Source organism: Cimex lectularius, unplaced genomic scaffold (assembly GCF_000648675.2).
Source record: "Cimex lectularius strain Harlan isolate CLEC.00 unplaced genomic scaffold, Clec_2.1 scaffold13, whole genome shotgun sequence".
NCBI lineage: Eukaryota > Metazoa > Arthropoda > Insecta > Hemiptera > Cimicidae > Cimex > Cimex lectularius.
In genome coordinates, this window is record NW_019392649.1 from 2,555,410 (window position 1) to 2,577,671 (window position 22,262).

General features: G+C 34.7%; 1 protein-coding gene across 2 annotated transcripts in view; it reads left to right on the forward strand.

Annotated features, from left to right (window-relative positions):
* Window positions 1–22,262, forward strand: part of LOC106664607 — a 617,189-nt gene that overhangs the window by 533,506 nt on the left and 61,421 nt on the right. For both annotated transcript variants that reach the window (XM_014390497.2, XM_024230588.1), the window contains one exon: window positions 1,690–1,826. In XM_014390497.2, the coding sequence (XP_014245983.1) occupies window positions 1,690–1,826 (137 nt within the window). The remainder of the gene's footprint in view (window positions 1–1,689; window positions 1,827–22,262) is intronic.

Genomic DNA, 22,262 nt, shown 5'->3' on the forward strand with positions numbered 1-22,262 from the left:
ATACACCATCCACTATTGTTAATAATTAAAGATTAATTAATTGAATGATGTTATCTGGTCAATCGGACCGCGATATCTAATTGATTTAATTACTAATAATGACACACCAAATCTATCAATACAGACAAACCAACATACCAACCATAAATTTCCATGCCATTCATTCACGGCATATCACATAAATTAAACACGTTTCTCTCTCCTCACAATTTTACAATAGCATCAAAGACTATAAAATAATTCACACACTTTTTTCCAAAATTAAAGATCCCACACCAGTAACAAATAAATCTCACGTAATTTACAAAATCAATTGTTTCAATTGTCCGGCAACTTACATCCCAATATCTGGATAAGAGAGTAAAGCAACATATCAATGATTGCATAAAACCCAAACAAAATCCTACAGCACTGGCTACCCACTACTTTGAACACCAACAGAATTTTGATTCAACAAACCAAAAATATTACACACAGAACAAAACAAACACAAGCGTAACTTTTCAGAAATGGTTTACATCAAACAGAGATAAACATAGCACCAATTAAAGAACGGAAACATGTAAACTCAGTCGCAGCTACGCAAATATCATTAATCAAATTCAATATCGATAACTACATATACAATCATCATCACATCACACAAAACATATAATCGTTTCTTAAAAAGATAGTATACTTTTGCAATTCATGTCGAGAGACGTGGTTATAGACATCCTTCAACCTGATGATGAGCTAAGGGCTCGAAATCCGGATCGTTTGAAAACAACTTAGTGTGAGTAGGAACTATCTTTTTTAAGAAAGGATTGAACACCGTACTCACTCCATCTTTCATAATTTCTACAAAACATATAATTCAACATATAAAACAATCATCACATTCTACACATCAAACATTTCTACATAGTCTAATTCTTTAACAATTTGGTTTTCCATTCCTTAATTATCCCTGTCTATATAATCCTGAAAGGATAATCTGGCTGAACCATTACCCATTTTTTCCATTTTCTGCTCCTTTCACCCCAAGTAAAAACGTCTTTCTATCCGTACTTCTATCCCCTCCTTCAAAATCCAACGTATATAAACATAAAACCTCAATATCACGTCACACCAGAACGCATCTCACGATTTCCAAATATCATATTTTTAAGCTTTTATTTAGTGTACCCGATTGAAAATGAAGCAAAATAGGAATTTCTTTCTGAGTCAGGGCTTTGATTTTATACTTACGAGAGCAATAAATGACTAACATTTTTCTGAGCTTCAAAAACATGAAAAACAATGAGAATGTGACAAAGGTCACAAACCAATTCTAAAAAAGGTAATATTCGGCATGATTTTCCATCACAATTTATTGACGAAGTTTCACAAAAAAATGTGATTAACCGAGATCACCGTAATTTCGAATATGTTCATTGAATCCTACAAATGCTAAACGTATTTTAATTAAACCATTTATCCATAAACGGCAGTAAAATCGTTGGTGTATCATTTGTTCAGGATATTAAAAAATAACTCAAACAGTATCAACAAATTTTCGATTTGTCATTACATGACATATGAAATGTTGAAGTGAAGAATTGCTAATTTGAAATAAATGTATACGGGAGAGAAGATCACATCCAATACATAAAAAACATCATTCCTCTTTAATTAAAATGAATGTATTGATTTGTTTCTTTTTTTCAGCATGCAACAGAACATATTTCGGTGACGTGGGTAGGACGTACGAAGTTGAGATAAGACGACCCAGAGAAGACAGACTGCCATTTATTTGCCATCTCAACTTCACAGCCGGCGGAGGAGATCTTGGCGACTTGATACAGGTAAAAATACAAAATTTTAAGCAGAATTTACAAAGAGCTTTTAATTTAGCATTAAACGTGACAAAGGGAAGAATTATACCGAAGAAATTCTACTGTTTAAATCATTTTTATTATTTTTCAATTGTGAAATAAATTAATGGTTGTTTTACTGAAGAGGAGGGTTACAAATCCGTTTGTTCATGGAAAATGAATTTACTAAAAAAAATCTCCTTCCTGATTTAATCTCTAGATTTCAATATTTTCATTAAATTTTTTTATTTATTTTAAATTGAAGAGGGGAAAAGGCAGTGTATAAAATGATTGTTTTTTTTTCATATTTCGACGAATTTGCAGGTCAATCTACACACATGTTGATTTTGTTTGCTTTTTCGTGAGGGGATTTCTCTATGCTTGAACAAATCAAATTGAATACACGTTCTTTTTTCTCCCTGTGAGTTCACATTGTGTCCTTCCATAGGTTTTCACGTACAGTAAATACAAGTTAACTCGAAAACATCATGCCGTTTTGTATTTGTTAGTGTTTTATTACTTTGATCAACATTTCCATTTACACAGGAAGATTAAATGTTTACATCATCATAGATGTGATACCAAGAGGATAATGCAATGCAAAGAAAATGTTTCTTGAACAGTTCACTGTTGACATTAAAATATTTTATTTTTCATGAATTTCATGTCTATTCGTACGTGGTTATTGTATAAATGTTAGCTCGGTACTACAGCAATTTGCAATAAGTGACCGTCCTGCCCAAACGTGGTTCGAAAAGTTTGCTTCAGTAAATTAGGGGATTGGAAATGTACCAGGGTCTGGTAGGCCTTGTATATAATGACGACAAATTGCGGGTTGACATTCTTTCTAGTCAAACATGTCAGGAACTTACCAGTAAGCCCTGAACCATTTGCTTACATCCCCTTGCGAAGTCGTGGAAGCACTGCACATGGTTTGTTCATAAATTGGCCGACTGTGACAAGTTTCAGCGTTTCCACAATTTCCTCTCATTACTTTCAAGGCACAAGGTATTTTGACCGGATTGTCACATTGCGACGAAAAGCGGATCCTTACAGTATCACCAGATGCTATCAAAAAATGATCCTATCCTAATGTCGCGACAACCGAATGTTCGCAAAATATTGAAAATGTGATTGTTTGTATTTAGTGGAGTAGGGGTATTCACGAACTTTGTGTTAACCCTGCTTACTCTGTTACGTCCTGTTAGGTCGAGAAAAATTATCGGCTAGTTAAGGTGTTACGTAGAAAATGTAGTCACATTTCTATCCGCTAGGGCGTAGGTAACCAAGATGGCAGCCATGAATTTAACAGCTGATTTTTGTTTACACATAATTTTATTCTTAAATACGCATTAATTAAATCACACCAATACATTTCTTTTGTTAAATTATGGCCTGTCCTTATCATTCATAATAGATACTTCCCCTATCGTATAATGTTGTAGGCTGTTAGATATTAAGATACTCGCTAGGTATCGGCCCGAATTGAAGCGTGTCATTTGTTAGTACTTTTCAACTACATAGCATTTTGAATGAAAGATGTGATTAATTTTCCTTTTTACTAACTTCTGGCATCTTACAATTTAACACAAACCAAAATCATAAGAGACAACAAGCTTTCAAGTTAAAGCTTTGTTTTTGGTTCTACCAGCCGCCACGCGAAGCATTGAGGAAAAATTAACGTTTAACATGCTAAGAAAAGAAAGGGTAATTCACGATCTTCTAGACATTTCTTTATTCGAGTTAACACATGTTAACGTCTTACAAACATCCGAATACCCCTATTATGTGCTTTACTCTCCGTGTCCTGTTAAAAACTGGTCTGTTAAATCGAGCAATGTTAACTAGCCGATTCTTCCAAAAATAAAGCTATAACATTCATTGGAGGCTTGTTGTTGTTCGTTTTGGTTTTCTTTTGTGATAAATTGTAAGATGCCAGAAGATAGTAAAAAAGGAAAATTAATCAACTCTTTCATTCAAAATGCTATATATGCACTGGAAAAGTAATAACAAATGACACGCTTCAATTCGTTATATCATATCGTCTAATAGCCTACAACTTTATAGAATACGGGATATATCAATTATGAATGCGAGTGCAAGGACAGGTCAGAAATTATCAAAATATATGTATTGGTCTGATTTAATTAATGCGTATTTAAGAATAAACATACATGTAAACAAAAAACAGCTGTTAAATTCATGGCTGCCATGTTGGTTACCTACGCCCTACCGGATAGCAATGTGACTACATTTTCGACCTATCATCTAACATTGGCCCTGGCCTCCTAGATCAAGTAATATTAACTAGCCGATTCTTACAAGTCTTTCGACATCATTTTTCTCTAACATGACAATTTTTGTAACATGTTAACACGTGTTAACTCGAATAGAGAAATGTCCAGTATGATCGTCAACGCCCCCTACTTTTCTTAGCATGTTAAATGTTAATTTTTCCGTAATGCCATGGGTGGCGATTGGTAGAACCAAAAATAAATCTGTAACTGTCCTTGAAGGTTAGTTGTTGTTTGTAATGGTATTGTTTTGTGTTAAATTGTGAGATGCCAGAAGTTAGTAAAAAAGGAAAATTAATCAACTCTGTCAATCAAAATGCTATCTATGCACAAGAAAAATTCTAACGAATGACACTTCAATTCGTGGCGACATAACTAACTTATATTCTAACTTCTAACAGCCTACAACTTCATAGGATAGGAGATGTTTCTATTATGAATGAAAGTATACGGACAGGTCAGAAATTAACAAAAGAAATGTATTGGTCTCATTTAATTCATGCGTATTTAAGAATACCTAAACAAAAAACAGCTGTTACATTCATGGCTGTCATGTTGGTTACCTACGCCCTAACAGATATCAATGTGACTACATTTTCGACCTAACACCTTACATAGGGATGGCCTTTTAAAGCGACAAATGTCAACTAGCCGATTCTTACAAGTCTACATCATCATTTTTCTCGATCTAACAGGACTTAACATAGTTAGCAGGTTAACACAAAGATCGTGCATACACCTAACAACTGCAGAAATATACTCTACCCAACTGCAACGAATATCATAATCATCATATAAAATTTCCTCTCGTGAATAAAAATGAATAAAGTGATGGAAGGTATTTTTTTAATCAAAAATGTTTAAAAATAATTGATTTAATTGTTTTTATTTTATAACCATAAACCTGCATTGTTTTCCGGACAACCAAATAACTACTACTTTTATGGTCTTAACACAACTTATACAAGCGTCTAGAAGAAAAACGGCAATGCTGTCGATAAACAACTGTAAACTAGAATGCATCTTATATAAACTTATTTATAACCCATAAAAATTTATCATGCTGTATAATCCTTTTAATGCTAAAAGGGCTCTGAATCAATCTCATAAAATGTATAAAAAAATGGATGGAGGTACTGGTATGATGAGCGGTTAGATCGGTGAACGGATGGAGGGTCTAGCGGGATAATAGGCATTACCCTGTTGAAAATAGGGGGTTTGCTCAAAGGTCCGATCTCCAGCCTAATGAGGACAGTTATGCTCCCTCTGCCGGAGTACGAGCGGCAAGTTTCAAAGGCCTTTCGGCTATTATCAATCTCTTTCTTACCGAAATCACAAAGCCGGGATGATCCTTATCACGCGGGACTTTTTTCTAGGTGGATCGCGGATGAAACGCAACTCATTGCCAACCGGAAGCGCTTCGCAGACCTCTTCAGGACGACAATTAGCCGACCTGGGAAATTTCCATTGTAATGTTAACTGCGATAATGGTGACTTCGTTAAAGGGCAATTTTGGGATTCCGGAGATAATTGCTTCTGCAGCCCTTTGTCTAAGACCGCGTATTTAATTCTTAAAAAAACCTATTTCACCCTTTTGACTATAGTCTGCCGGGGCAATTTTCGTAACTCGTCATCGCATCTCGTAAGCAATATTGAGTCTCATGTTAAAAATATTGGATGCGAAACCTGAAGTCCTTACCCGTTTTATCTAACAGGGCCACAGGCATCCCTTTGCCACGGAGGCGTAATGACATTGTGCAAAATATACGAGCTCCATATACGCTCAGTCAAAAATAAACACATTTTCTTTATACCGTATTATGCGTTATTGTACGTTACAACGCGTTATGTGAAATATAACATAACATTATTTTATTACGTTTTGTTGATATAACAGAAAAAACAGGGTTAGAAAAAGAGTTTAGGGTGATTTTTCTTTTTAGCTCTACTTGATTTTCATGTCTTGCTTTTCCTTTTAGTTTAATTAAAATATAAATGATAAAAGAGTCTTTTTAACCCAGCATTATACCAAGACAGAGGAGTACAATTTAAAAACGTCACTTCATTATTATTAATACGAAAATAATAAAGGTCGTACAAATCTTAACAATTAAAAAATCTGTGATTTTATAATATAAAAATTATTTTATTTCTAAAATACATAATTATTTGACTATCATTTGTCCTTATAACGAGACAAATTCTAATAATAATTGTATAAATATTTATGTTTCATATCACGATGTTTTAGCATATAAGGGGTATTTACGATGTTTGTAAGATCTCGTTTTAACCCGAAAAGAGAAATGACCAGTATGATCGTGAAAGCCCTCTACTTTTCTTAGCATAATAAACGTTAATTTTTCCTCATTAAATTCACTAATTTCGGGGTCCGCTTGACCAATTAATATATTACAATTAATTAAGGTTTTGTCGCCGAGAATCCAATCCGATTACACGACATTTGAAAAATGGCAAAAAAGAGGGAAAATTCAAAAGGTGGTGTTGAGATGGGAAATTGGTGTCCGAGTGGATCGTGGTCACAATAGCTCAAGTGGTAGAGCAGCGGCGTATCTAGCTGAAGAACGTGGGTTCGAATCCCGCTCGTGCCATTGACATTTTTATCTCAACTAAAAACCTTAATTAATTGTAATATATTAATTGGTCAAGCGGACCACGAAATTAGTGAATTTAATGATTTAAAACGAAGTATACATCACTAAAGCTCTCCGTGGCCATTTTATTTGTCGCCGAGAATCCAATCCGATTACACGACATTTGAAAAATGGCAAAAACGAGCGAAAATTCAAAAGGTGGGGTTGAGATGAGAAGTTGGTGTCCGAGTGGATCAGCTCAAGTGGTAAAGCAGCGGCGTATCTAGCCGAAGGTCGTGGGTTCGAAACCCTCTCGTGACATTGACTTTTTTATCTCAACTAAAAACGTTAATTAATGTTAATTTTTCCGCAATGCTGCGCGTGGCGATTTCTATGACCAAAAATAAAGCTATAACAGTCGTTGAAGGTTTGTTGTTTGTTTTAGTTTTGGTTCGTGTTAAATTGTATGTCTCCAGAAGTTAAATAAAAAAGGAAAATTCAAAATGCTATCTATGCACTCAAAAAGTATTAACAAATGACACAATTCAATTCGTGCCCACATACGTAACTTGTATCCTAACGTATAGCAGCCTACAACTTGATAGGATATGGAATGTATCTACTATGAATGAGAGTATAAGGACAGATCAGAAATTAACAAAAGAAATGTATTGGTCTGATTTAAGTAATGCCTATTTAAGAATAAAAATACGTGTAAACAAAAAACAGCTGTTAAATTCATGGCTGCCTTGTTGGTTACCTGCGCCCTAACGATAACAATGTGACTACATTTCCGACCTAACACCTTACATAGGGATGGCCTTTTAAAGCGACAAATGTCAACTAGCCGATTCTTACAAGTCTACATCATCATTTTTCTCGATCTAACAGGACTTAACAGAGTTAACAGGGTTGACACAAAGATCATGGATAACCCTATTGTATGTAAATAGATCTAGTAGGGGTTTTACAGACTCTGACACAGCATAACATATGTGAGAATCAAAAATTTTCGAAAATGTTACTTATATCTGCTTGGAGAAATTTGGAGATGCTGCTGAATGGATATGCTCTTCAAAAATTGATAAACTGTAATTCAAATTTCCTCAATGCACCCATTTATTCATTTATTGTTTTCTGCATACAGACCTTTCATCTATGATGTTACATAAGTAAAATCATAAAAGTTTTCTCAATTTTAATAACATCATAAATTTTCAAGAGACAATTGTAAACATGGTAATTCAATATTTATGGGTTTTAATTGCATTGCTATGGCTTGTTCTTTTTAAACTTTCATAAATGCTGAAAGAAGAAACACTGTTGCAAAAATAAGGTCGGTCGCTGCTGCAGAAAACCCATTTATAGCACAATGAATGAAATATCAAGGACTGAGAATGAAAGTGAATTTAAAATGCACAAATCGTTGTCTTTAACGTGTGGTGATTATTGACCGTTAGTCGATAATTAATCAGAAATCGTGAGATGCGGTCTGGTGTTATGTAGGTTTCAGAAACACGACATACAATTACACAGAAGACTTTCAGTGAGTAGAAATACTTTGATTAAATATCAAAAATATATTTTGCATTGCATAAATTCCCCCTTTTCCACATCCTACATGTATTTGTTAAATTTGAACAATGTTTGTAAATCCCAGGCCTTGAAGATGACCTCAATAAAGACCGAAACGTTAGCACGACAAAGAAAATGTTTTTCAGAAACCTACATCACACCAGGCCGTATATCACGATTTCTGATTAATTGTTGTCTTTAACTTTGTGTAACTATACAGAATCAAGGAATTGTGGCCATTCCTTTCTTTATTTCATCTGTTAGACATACTCATAGCCATTGAGGCCATCTTAGGTGGTTCTACGAATGTAATTTACGAAAAGGTGTTTTAAATTTATTTATGACACGACGTTTCATTCTTTTTCGTTCTCAGAAAAATACTATATGCATAACTAGCATGTATGACTCAGTTTTGAATGTACATTTTTCTTGTTTCGTCATTGAAATTTATTCAAAACTTGGCATTCCTTCCTATATAATATCGTCACAACCACCAATCGGGGTTCGGAAATTTATTTTGAAATCTAACTTTACTAATATATTTATTGGGTTGTCCGGAAAATAATGCAGGATTTTAAGTTTCCATTAAAAAAAATCTATATAAAATATTCTGTTTACGTTTACAGGATTACTCATTTGTATGAATGTCAACACTTATTAATCCTCTTCCAAATGATATTGTTTGTTTACCTCTGTAGCATTCCGCTACTTGGAAATAATTCAGTCATCCTTATAATGTCAAAGCGAGAATTTCGTACGATTTTCTTTTACGAGTTTAAACTCGGCCGAAGCGGAGCCCAAACGGCTAGAAACATTAACCAAGTCTGGGGCGAGGGTTGTGTTAATGAGTGCACTGTGCAAAGGTGGTTTAAAAAATTTCGGGAGGGAGATTTCAGCCTTGAAGATGAAGAAGGTCGTGGAAGGCCTTCCTCTCTTAATGATGATGTTCTGCGATCAGTGGTGGAAGAAAACCCCAAAACAACTGTTCGAGAACTTGCAGAGCAACTCAAAGTCAGTAAAACGACCGTCGCTGACCACATTTTCCAAAGCCCCCAACTCATCAAAAAAAGGTAATGGTTACGGTATGGTGGGCTTCATTTGGTTTAATACACTACAGCTTCTTAAATCCTGGCGAAACCATCAATGCTGAATCATACTGTAACCAAATTAATACCATGCATCAGAAATTGGCAGTAATGAAGCCCTCTTTGGTCAATCGGAAAGGGCCCATTTTGTTGCATGACAACGCTCGACCACATGTGTCACGTGTAACGTCACAAAAATTATTGGAGCTTGGCTATGAAACTTTGCCTCACCCACCCTACTCTCCGGACCTCTCGCCTACTGACTACCATTTTTTTAGACACCTGGACCACTACTTACAACACATAATATTCAAAAATCAAACGGAACTGGAAAATGCATTTATTGACTTTATCAATTCTAAAAATTCTGAATTCTACTCAGACGGAATTAATAAGTTACCAACACGTTGGGAGAAATGTATTGAGAGTATGGGAAATTATTTTGATTAAAGAACATTGCTTTAAAGTAACTAGTTTCTTTTTTTTTGTTTAATACCAAAATCCTGCATTATTTTCCGGACAACCCAATAGTAACTCCTGATGACGAACAATTTTTGTGAGCTTTCCTTCGTATGAAAGAGAAAAACGGAAAAATGAGGGAGAGTGAGAGACATAGATAGCTAGATTGATAGAGAGTGGGAGATTGAGAGAAAAAATGGAGAGAGGAAGAGTGAGGGGAGGGACTAATACAAATAGATAAGTAGATAAATAAAGATATAAATAAAGAGATAAATAAATAGACAGGTAGATAAATAGACAGACAAATAGAAAGACAGACAGACAGATAGATAGATAGATAGATAGATATAGAGCGAGAGCGTGGTTGGAGGGGGGAGTGATGGGAAATTGGGCAAAAGAGTGACTGATATCGAGAGATACAGATGGAGAAAATATGCATAGAAAACATGTGCGAGTTTCTGTGAACTAATTTTCGAGTTTGTAGAGTCAATGATTATGAGGTGGTTCAGTTTTAAAATCTTGCGCGCAAATAGGATTAAAAAGCTTAAACTGAGCTCTTGACAAGTTGTCTGAAACCATTATTTTTTAACCTGCTTGAACTTGTTAGCTGTTAATTAACTCTTGAACAGTCTGTAGCATGATTAAATGTTGGCTCCAGTGAATTTGGCTAAAGACCACGTAAATCAAGGGATATTTTGTTTCTTTTTTAATGCAATGGTCTAGGAATTTCTACGCTTTTTTAATCGATTCTACACAATTATCTCTATCTTTAATTATCCCGGTTTGAACATGTATAACGGCTCTATACTTTTGAAATGTGCAAATCGTTCTTTTATATAATAGCAGGAAAAAAATGAAGCGGGGCAATTAATCAACAAAACGACATCCTCAAAAGGCCATCTTTTCCAAGGAAATTGACAAATGATTACAGAAATAAATTGGAAAATGTCCATCGATTGACGTCAAAAATTTACGAGAGATCAAAGCGGATGACGGCAAATAACATCCATTTGTGAAGTTGAGTAAAGGGTTAGGAGAGCTTTTAAAGTATTTAGGCATAGGGTAGAAATGTAGGAAAGTCCCGTTAAACCGTCAGTGCCCTCGTTCATTAACTATTTACTCCCAGGGGGAAGCAACGTCTACGGTACCTTTAATTAGCAGAAATAAGTTACGTTTAAGACCTCTTAAATGTACCATGTTTAGCATGGAAATAAAACCATGTTAGATTTTTTTTATATTAAATCTTTTTTCCTTAATATAAAATTTGTCTCTTTAAAAATAGGTATAATTTGTTTAAGAGGTCATAATTGTTTTATTTTAAGGTTTATGAAACTTTCTTTTTACAAATATAATAAAAATACCGTTTAAAGAAATATTGCTTTATATATTAATTATTGAATGTTTCAACGATGTTGAGAACAGCACTTTTTAAGACTGCTATAAAATTTAAAAAAAATGTTTAAAATTCTATTGCAACGTATTAAAAAAATGCTTAATATTTACTATGGAAAGTAAACCCTTTATTAATTGCACAGTTGTCAGCTTAGAGTTTGTTTATGAGCAGGGTTTTTAAGTAGGGCAGGGGCCAGCGAATGGGAAATATAATTAAAAGAAAAGTCATAATCCACGGAAGATGTAGTTCCTCTGATAATGAAAATTTGTTGCTAATGCCGTTTAATCTTGTTTTTCCTAGGTTTTATCTAATATTTATCGCTCTTTTAGGAAGTGGGGCTTAAGTCGTGTTTAGAACGGGTGAGTTTCTAGGACAAAATCCGTCTAAAGAAGTTACAAACGGTTGAATGAAATAAATGCGAGCTTAACTTTCATTGAAACTCACTAATCGTCGAGTTTCGTCTTTGTACCTTATTTCGGACAACGGAGAATAAATGACAAATGCATAATTACTGGTAGTTAGTGATATGGATGTCTAAACAGCACATCACGTTTGTTGTAAACAGTTTAAATAAACATAACATGTAGGTTATCTCATACAAATATTATCACTGTTGTGAGAACATTAATGATTAATCATCGCATAACATATAGATAGCTATGATAATCACTTCAATACACAGCTTATTCACGAACACTACAACTGTTCAGCCATTAAGATTATTCACGCAACACGACGCCGTCTTGTTATTGATGTTAAATTTAAGAAATTTTATGAAGCTAATGAACACGACGTAAGGCCTGTTGTTAGGCTAGGCGCATAATGAAAAATGTTGACACGATGCGAACGAGCATAACATCATGGCGCCACACGCGTAGTGAAGTGATCTGCGGATTGCATTCCATACTACACTCGAACAAGTAACCACCTGTTCTTTTTATTTTTAAGTCAGATAAGGGCATAAATATGTAAGGTTTTACTTTCAGTGTGTTGAACGTGAAATAAATTCGGTACATCTGTCACTTCTAAATTCATAATTCAATTAATTAATCTGTATTTAAGGTATTGGTTGAGATAAAAAGTCAGTGTCAAGCTGGATTCGAACCCACGACCTTCGGCTAAATACGCCGCTGTTCTACCACTTGAGCTATCGTGACTTCGATCCACCCGGACACTAACTTCCCATCTCAACCTCACCTCAAATAGATTACACGACATTTGAAAAAAAAGGAGGGAAAATTCAAAAGGTAAGGTTGAGATGGGAAGTTAGTATCCGAGTGGATCAAAGTCACGATAGCTCAAGTAGTAGAGCAGCGGCGTATTTAGCTGAAGGTCGTGGGTTCGAATTCCGCTTGTGACACTGACTTTTTCATCTCAACAATACCTTAAATACAGATTAATTAATTGAAAGATGTTATTTGGTCAAGCGGACCACGAAAACTAGTGAACATTCATAATGTTCTTTTCTATTCTCCAAATTATATAAAGAGTAAATATTTACTGTTTTGGAAATCTCAAATTCTCTAGCTTTATTCTATAATAAAATCTCTGAAACAGATGGAACAGAACGTCATTCTTGGAAAAGGATGAGTCCGTTTGCAAAACGATTATTGAATTGAAAGAGCTTGGAGAATTTCGATATTACATGGCTAGGTGGTCCCGCACGGCTTAGTTTTGTATGCTCCTTCTTTGAAAGTCAAGCCAGTTTGACTAGGTATATTCTCAGACTATTCGGCGCTAAAGCGTGTGGTTAGTTAAATGTAATTGTTTAATTGGCTAGGGTGTTTAAAAATTTATGAAAATAATCTTCTAAACTAGACACTACAGAAGTCCATACTACATGTTTACAAATAAGCTAGCATTACACCCTATTTTCTAAAATAGTGGTTCAACAACTGTGTCACAATTCTGATTCATAATGAGAGCAAAAACCAAATTTCCCAAAAGGAATTCTAAATCTCAATGTGAATGAACACTGTTTCTACTCGTTCAGTGTTAATTTCCACTCTGTGCACCATTCTTTCAAGAACCCTTTTATGATGTTACATGAGGCTAAGATTAATACTAACGGAGCAAATTGTGCTCTTGTTTGGCCAACTAGGTTGTATTGGTAATGTCCTAGATGGAACCACGTATGATCCCAGTTTAGAGCCGCCTTAAACCAATTTTACTATTTAAAAATTCTTTGTCATACCTAATTCTGAACTAAATTAAATTTAAATCTAGGATTAGGTCGTAATCTCTTGTGACTGCTTGGTTAGTTATAAAACATATGCATGTGACAGTCCAACATTAAATGTGTTTTCAAGTACAAACTATTTGGGAACAATGCTGGATGAATGTTTGCCTTTTAAACATCACTGTTTGAAGTGACAAAAAATTTATTAAGAGCATGTAGTACAAAGATTTATCATTTGAATTACTGCCTTAACCATAATACCATTATTATGGTCGCTAAAATAAATATTATGTTGGATTCGCCGAAAGCCTTCGACATAATTAATGATGGTGCTTGACAAACAAATCTAATCTAAAATATGAATATTTTTTCCTTAATCCAAAATGTGTCACGAGTGGGATTTGAACCCACGATCTTCAGCTCAATACGCCGCTGCTCTAACCAGTTGAGCTATCGTGACTTTTTTTTAACATTTTCCCTCTTCTTGCCATTTTTTCAAATGTCGTGTAATCAGGATATGATTCTCAGCGACTTAAAAAGTGGCCACTGCGTTCCGAGGGGATCAAAGTCACGATAGCTCAAGTGGTTAGAGCAGGGATGTTTTGAGCCGAAGGTCGTAAGTTCGAATCTCGCTGGTGACAGTAATTTTGGATTAAGGAAAAATGTTCAACTGTAGATTAGATTTGTTTGCTAGGCACCATCATTAATTATATGCAAGACCTTCAACGACCCCACTTAATATTGATTTTCGCATACATGTTTGCAATTTCTTTCGTTTACTTTAATTAATTAATAAGATTAGACGTTAATAATGCAATTCTTCTGGATTTCTATACTCTAATTGCACTAACGAGTCTAGGTAGGTCATCAGGTTTTTTTCATACGAACACTCTGGATCAAGGTATGGTCTTGAAGAAGAAAGCAATTTCAGTTGCTACTGCCAAACTTTCGTTCGAATACCGATCGAGCTATTAATTTTTTATGTCACCATAGGTAAATGAATAATTTGTTTGAATAATTAATATGGTTAATTATGACTATTAAGCAAACATGAGTTTTTCCTCAACTTCTCGTCTCTATTTACTTAGAATACGTATGTTATTGGAAAATAGATTCAGGGCTCCGGTACGGTTCTACAAGAGTTAAGTAAGTCAAATGAAATTGCAGAAACTAATTTCGAATAAGGACTTAGTACAGAAATCCAGCATTTCGTGAAATTGGAAGAGAAGCCTTTAGCTCGATTTGCTCTTCTAAAGGCGTAACAATTACCATAAAGTTCAGCTAACAGAAAGCAGCTGATGAGGATATCATCGAAGTATTTTTTCGAAAAAAAAAAAATTATTCTTTCCTGTCGCAACGTATTGTATTACTCTGATTCTTACCGGTACCATAATAATTTATCCCACATATTGCGTTACAACATGACATAACTAGTTAAATAAAATATCTTAATTGAAAGAAAAACTTACTTCATTATTCATCATTCCAAGCAATAAAAAGTGCGGTTGGGAGGAAAATGACGGGGTGAAAAAGAAGAAAAACCCTATAGCCAATCAAAAGTTACTGCCTGTTATTTCTGCTGTATTTACACGGCGTAGGTTTTCCTTTTCTCGTAGACGTTTTAAGCTTGGCCGAAGGAAAACAATCTAACGGTGACAAGTCATGCGATCTGGGCCATTCAACGGTTCCTCCAACAACATTCCGTCCGCTAGGAAAAACTTTATTCGGGTAACGACGAACTTTTTTTTTAACAAGATATCCGAAAGTAATATTCATGTAAGCACTGATGAAAGTTAATTTTTGTAAGTTTTCTTATATTCTACTCGGAACTTAATTTTCCCCTTGATGTTTCTTAATTTTGTTTTTAGTGTTTGGCAGAATTGGAATGATAAATGATTTACGCTGTTTTCAGCTTTATTTTGTCATTGAAATTCAAGATCACTAACGCACAAAATCCCTCACAAAGGAATAAAATTAGAGCATAAGATAAACAAAATCCACATTATGGGATCCATCCTATAAATCTATTGTTTAAAGATATTATTGATGAGGAACAACACGGTTTTGTCAGAAATAAATCAACTCTAAAAAATCTCTGTATCGTTTCAACAGGATATACTCGATTCCTGTCAAAATAAAAACCAGATAGATGCAATCTACACTGATTTCGCGAAGTCCTTTGATAAGGTAGATCGTGGTCTACTTTTTTTATAGACTAGAAATGCTGTGTATAGGTGGCAATTTATTACAATGGTTGATTGACTATTTATCTGGCAGAATACAGTAGGTATCTTTGAATGGTATTCGGTCAAGGGCCATTAAATGAACCTCTGTGGTACCTCAGGGTGGCAATCTTTCACCTCTTCTCTTCGGCATTTTCATCAACGACTTTGTCAAGTGTTTTTCAATGTGTAAATTTAAGTTCTTCGCTAATGATTGAAAGATTTATAGAGTAATTAAGTCACTAGAAGACTGCGATAGTGTTCAATTTCAACTGAACAACCTAGTTAATTGGTGTGATAAAAATTATACCTGAACGTTACCAAATGTCAAATTATACGCTTTTATAGAAATCCTAATCCAATTATATTTAGTTATAATATTTGTGGAATAAATTTAAATGAGCAAAAATCAATTTAGGAGTCATCTTTGACACAACTATATCTTTTACTGACCATATAGATACAATTGTAAATAAAGCCATAAAACTGATCCTTAAAAATAAACTCCAAGAATTTCAACAATATAAATTGTTAAATTCACTAGTTTTCGTTGTCCGCTTGCCCAATAAATATCTTTCAATTAATTAATGTTTTTAGTTGAGATAAAAAAGTCGGTGTCTCAAACGGGATTCGAATCAACGTCCTTCGGCTAGATACGCCGCTGCTCTACCACTTGAGCTATAGTGACCTCGATCCACTCGGACACTAACTTCCTATCTCAACCCCACCTTTCGAATTTCCCCTCCTTTTTTCTCTATTTTTGAAATGTCGTATAATCTATTTGATTCTCGGCGACAAATGAAATGGCACGGAGAGCTTTAGTGAAAATATACTTAATTTTAACTCATTAAATTCACTAGTTTTCGTGGTCCGATTGACCAGTTTATATCTTTCAATTAATTTAGGTTTTTAGTTGAGATAAAAAAGTCAGTGTCACAAGCGGGATTCGAACCTACGACCTTCGGTTAGATATGCCGTTGCTCTACCACTTGAGCTATCGTTACCTATGAAGAAGAACGAAAAGGAAAGATGTGAAGAAGGACACTTCCACAACTTCCCACCTGAACACACCTTTCTAATTTTCCCTCCTTTTTGCCATTTTTCAAATGTCGTGTAATCTAATTTTAACTTATTAAATGCACTAGTTTTCGTGGTCCTCTTGACCAGTTTATATCTTTCAATTAATTTAGGTTTTTAGTTGAGATAAAAAAGTCAGTGTCACAAGCGGGATTCGAACCTACGACCTTCGGCTAGATATGCCGTTGCTCTACCACTTGAGCTATTGTTACCTATGAAGAAGAACGAAAAGGAAAGATGTGAAGAAGTCACGATAGCTCAAGCGGGAGAGCAACGTTGTATTTAGCCGGAGGTCGTCGGGTCGAATCCTGCTCGTGACACTAATTTTTCATTTCAACCAATACCTTACATTAAGTTTGGCATAATTTTGATTTCCATTTTCTTATCGTCGAACATACTATATAGAGTCCAAACTAAAAATGTTAATTAAGCAATTAACATTTTTATATTAAATAATATTTTATGAAAGGTATTGGTCGAGATAAAAAAGTGATCATCACGACCGGGATTCGAACCCAAGATTTTCGGTTAGATACACCACTGTTCTACCACTTGAGCTATCGTGACTTCGATCCACTCTGACACTTCCACAACTTCCCACCTGAACACACCTTTCTAATTTTCCCTCCTTTTTGCCATTTTTCAAATGTCGTGTAATCTAATTTTAACTTATTAAATGCACTAGTTTTCGTGGTCCTCTTGACCAGTTTATCTTTCAATTAATTAAGGTTTTTAATTGAGAAAAAAAGTCAGTGTCACGAACGGGATTCGAACCCACGACCTTCGGCTAGATACGCCGCTTCTCTACCACTTCAGCTACCGTGACTTCGATCCACTCAGTCACTAATAATACAATTATATAAAAACTCTATACTTTTCAATTATTCGCTCGATTCTTGTGCTCACCTCTCCAGTTTGGTCTCCAAGTTTTCTCAAATGCATCAATAAACTATAAAAAGTTCAAAACAGGGTTTTAAGATTCTTAGCCTATTACCCTTAAATTTAGACTATATGGATTCTGGTGAACTAAGAATGGTGATGGAAATAATTCCCCTTAATATAAGAAGATATATTTATGATGTTTTATTTTTATATAAATTGTTAAATTTTATTATAGAAAGCCCTGAGCTTCTGCAACGAGTTTATTTAAATATTCCTTTAAAATTATCTAGACATAAAAATTTATTTTCTATCCGTTTCTGTAGTACTAACTATTTATTCTCAGATGTATTATCAGCGTATGTAGGCTCATGAATTCAGAAGAGGTAGATCTATTCTGTAATAGTTTACAAAACTTTACAAATAAAATTACATCCGTTTTGAGTGTTGCTCCAACATAAACGATCTGTTGCATGTTATGTATTTGTACGCGATGTAAAATGGCTAAACCCGTAAATTAAGATTATTATTAAAATTTTTAATTTTACCATGATATAGCAGACGTTTTTTGCTATATTTTCATTCATTTCTTTTCTTATCTTTGAATGCGTTATACAATAAAACAAATTTCGTAAGTTGAAAAGCTGCTAAATTTAGTTTTTTTGTGTGGAGAGCTAAAAATACAAAGAATTTTATAATTCTAAACTTAATACTTCATCATTTATTTTTAATTAGTTTTGGAGTATTTTTTGAAATTAAATCTGTTTGTGATCTTTCCTGGAGGTCGGATTTTTTTTCTATCCTCATTCCCGAAAAGCACGTAAGTTTATCGACTGTTGAAACGTTCGTGTCAACTCCCATGGGGAAAATTGCGCCAGGCGAAACTCGTGAGTTGAAATTAGCAGCAATTATACAAACTCAACACCGCTGAGCGTTAACTTTGCCATTAACAGCATTCATCACGTGTATTTAGCATCGTCTGAAAGTGGCGGGGAGTGGGTTTAGCAGGATTTTGCGATTTCTGATAACGGACCTGTAGGATTTCGCGATTTCTGTACGATTCTCTCAGGGTCTGCTACCACGTCAGGCGTTGCCCTAGGGAAATATTCATAATTTACAATATGCCACAGTGGAATTCTCTTCTTCGGATAAAATCTTGGTTTCTTATAACAATATATAAAAGGAATGTTGACCAATTGTCCAATATGATAAAATTGATAGATTTGTTTTTGACGACTTCGGGAGGATGAATTATTTAAATGTGAACGTAAAAATCTATTTATGTTCCACACCATAAGACGTTCTTCATCTCAATCAGTTTTTTTACGTTTCGGCGCTAATGGCTCTACTCATCGTAGACTGTTTCATTTCAGTGATAGATTTAGAGTGGGTGGTTATAAGCAGAGTGAGGCAGCAAAACAAATGCTGACAACCTTGCAAACTTCTTCTAAAAAATTTGCATAGTGTATTGTCATCATTTTCTTGCCCAAAAAAATACTTTAACAACTTGCCAACATTGCTTGTCAAAAAAAAAAAAAAAAAAAAAAAAAAAAAAAAAAAAAAAAAAAAAAACATTTACAACCTAACAACTTAATAACTTTTATTCACCAATGTCACATCTTCTCTTGATAAAAAAAATACTTTAACCTACTGTCTTCCATAGGTCGCATAAAAATTCTCAAATTTGTTGTCAAGTTTATTAGCAGAGTGAGGCAGCAAAACAAATGTTGACCACCTAAGAACTACTTCTTAAAAATTTGCATAGCCGAATTTTGCAGGGTGAGGCAGCAAAAAGTGACTACCTATCAATCTAATTTCTACAAAACAATGTGTTCGACCCTTTTCTGATTAAAAAAAATACTTAAATACTTTCCTACATTGATCGTAGAAATTTGGTCTTATTATCCTTGCCGGTTTGAAGTCTGCTTTCTTGTTTATTTTGGATTCAATAAATTAGCTAAAGGTCTAAACGCTTGTAACATTCTGACAAAATAATCCAGCGATAATTATTGTTGCACCATTGAGTTGATTGTTATTTATTTCATGGGTACAGGTTTTTTATTTTATGGCTCGTAATTTGGGTTGAAAAATAAAAGTAGTGGTCATTTTTCGTTGACAGTTTTACTCCAGAGGATTTTATTATTTTCCCTTTATCTTTTCCAACGTCTACATGTGAAAGAATAGTTCCAAACTTTTTTTTTTAATCTTTCCGTTATGCTTTCTTTTTATTTAGGTTGAACGGTTTTTAAAGTTTAGTATTTTTTCTTTAGAAAACGTTTTAATCACTTTAAGTTTAGGAAATTATTAGTACGGATGATATTAGTTAATAAATTTCAATTAATTAATCTTTATGTAAGGTATTGGTTGAGATAAAAAAGTCAGTGTCACGAGCGGGATTCGTACCCAGGACCTTCGGCTAAATACGCTGCTACTCTACCACTTGAGCTATCGTGACTTCGATCCACTCAGACACTAACTTCCCATCTCAACCTAACCTTTCCCTCGTTTTTGCCATGTTTCAAATGTAGAAATTACACGACATGGCCGACACAAAAATGGCAAAATGGAGGATTCGAAAGGTTAGGTTGAGCAGAAGTGGTAGAGCAGCGGCATATACAGCCGAAGATCGTGGGTTCGAATCCCGCTCGTGACCCTGATTGTTTTATCTCAACCAATACCTTACATAAAGTTTAATTAATTGAAAGATGTTATTTGGTCAATCGGACCACGAAATCTAATGAAGTTAGTTAATAACATAAACCACCTACTGTTTACGCCAATGTAAACATTTTTATTTATTAATAGTTAATTAAGAAATCTGATCATTTATTATCTTAAAGTTCTCGTTTTAAAAAATTATGAAAACGGAAAATTTGTAAGGACAAGACGCTGGAGGGAGAAGCAGGTCATTTTCAGCAAGACGTCGTAAAAACAGTGAGTCGCTCCCTGGGTTCCAACCTGTACGCACGAACGTACACAGCTGTCTTCAGCGAGTCGCTCCCTGGGTTCCAACCTGTACGCACGAACGTACATCACCTATCTTCAGCCAGTCGCTCTCTTGTTTCCGACGGGTACGAACGAATTCACCTTTGACTTCGTCCGGCGAGTGGCTCCCAGTCTCCAACTCAAGCTCCCAAATAAGCACCAACTTCTCGTTTGATCTTCCCTGTCGTGAGTTGACAACAAGGCGTACGAACGTCCTTAGTCATTTTCTTCTCAACATTGTCATTCTGTATATCAACTTATCCCTCTCTATATAGCTCTATTTATTCTCGTTTACTTTGTTTGTTTTCTGGCCAGATTCTAGTTTCCGTACTTATGTCATAAATTGTGAATTAATAAATTTAATTATCAAACGAATTATTAAACTATTTTTTATCCATCAAATCTTTTACGCAACAGCCGGCAAGTATCCCTGGTAGCGCCGGACTTGGAGGGAGGGTTATTATTATTATCCAATACTTTCTTCCGCCGGCGTCAACAAAACACCTACAAATAATTGATAACTGTCTTGTCTCAAACATTTTCAACTGTTTTGTTAATTTTAAAAATTTGACTACTAACCTAATATATAGTCTCGATTATGGTTTTGACTGCCAGTTTAACGATAACAAACCGAGAGAATGGAGTTTTTATTAAATCCGTCGACTCGTTTTAACTGTTGATTGTTTAGCCTGCATCGCCTGACATGACGATGAACGTGGCCGATATCAAACTGAAAATTTAAACGACCAATCGTATAAAACCGATGATTTTCCAATATGAAATGAAATACTGAGGAGTTTGAATTTTAACAAAACGTTTCGAAATGTGGACAGTTTGTCTAAATCAAAATTGTATAAAAACGGGGTGAATAGGATACGTATATATTTTATAAGTCGATTTCAAGCTTTTTTATGAAAATTTGTTAATTAGAGAAAGCTTATTTTATATTTAGACCTGTCTAATAAAAACCGAAAAAGGTTTTTTGCGAATTTATCAGAAAATTGTGGTTTCTAAACATCTCTGCTTATTCGGGCTTAGCTCTATCGAGGGATTTCATTTTCGTCAAGCTCCAATCCATTTAGGACAATAGAAATTTTCTGCCCCGTATAAATAATTCACATCGAGAATGGGCGGTTTTAGCCATAACCCTAGAACAATTGGGACTACCCTCCACAAACTGAGGCATACAGGAATTTATAAATATAACAGAATCGTCCCTCGTGAAGATTAAATCAACTGCCGGTTCGTGAGAAACATTTGCGATCAGGTACGTGTAATTTCGGAGCTTAAACCCACGGAAATGTTGTTACGCGAGAGAAATTACGTATTGCTCCCGTGTGCGGCCGGCCCATACTTTAACTTACAGTTCGCTTTGAGAGAAAATTGGATATCTCAGAAGCACAAAGCAATTAACTTTCCCACCGTGCTTTACCTTCTTCTTATCTGAAATGATTGCTATTTCCTACAGTGGGCCTATGATTTATATTATTGCAATTAAATAGCAACACTTCTTGACCGAAATGAAAATGGTAAATTATCAGAAATGAAAAATGTTGGAGTGAGTATGTTGTTTAATATTTTAAAATGATTGTAAATTATAACCGAAAAATCCTGGGGGAGAGAGAGAGAGTGAGAGAGAGAGAGAGAGAGAGAGAGAGAGAGAGAGAGAGAGTGGGAGGGAGGAA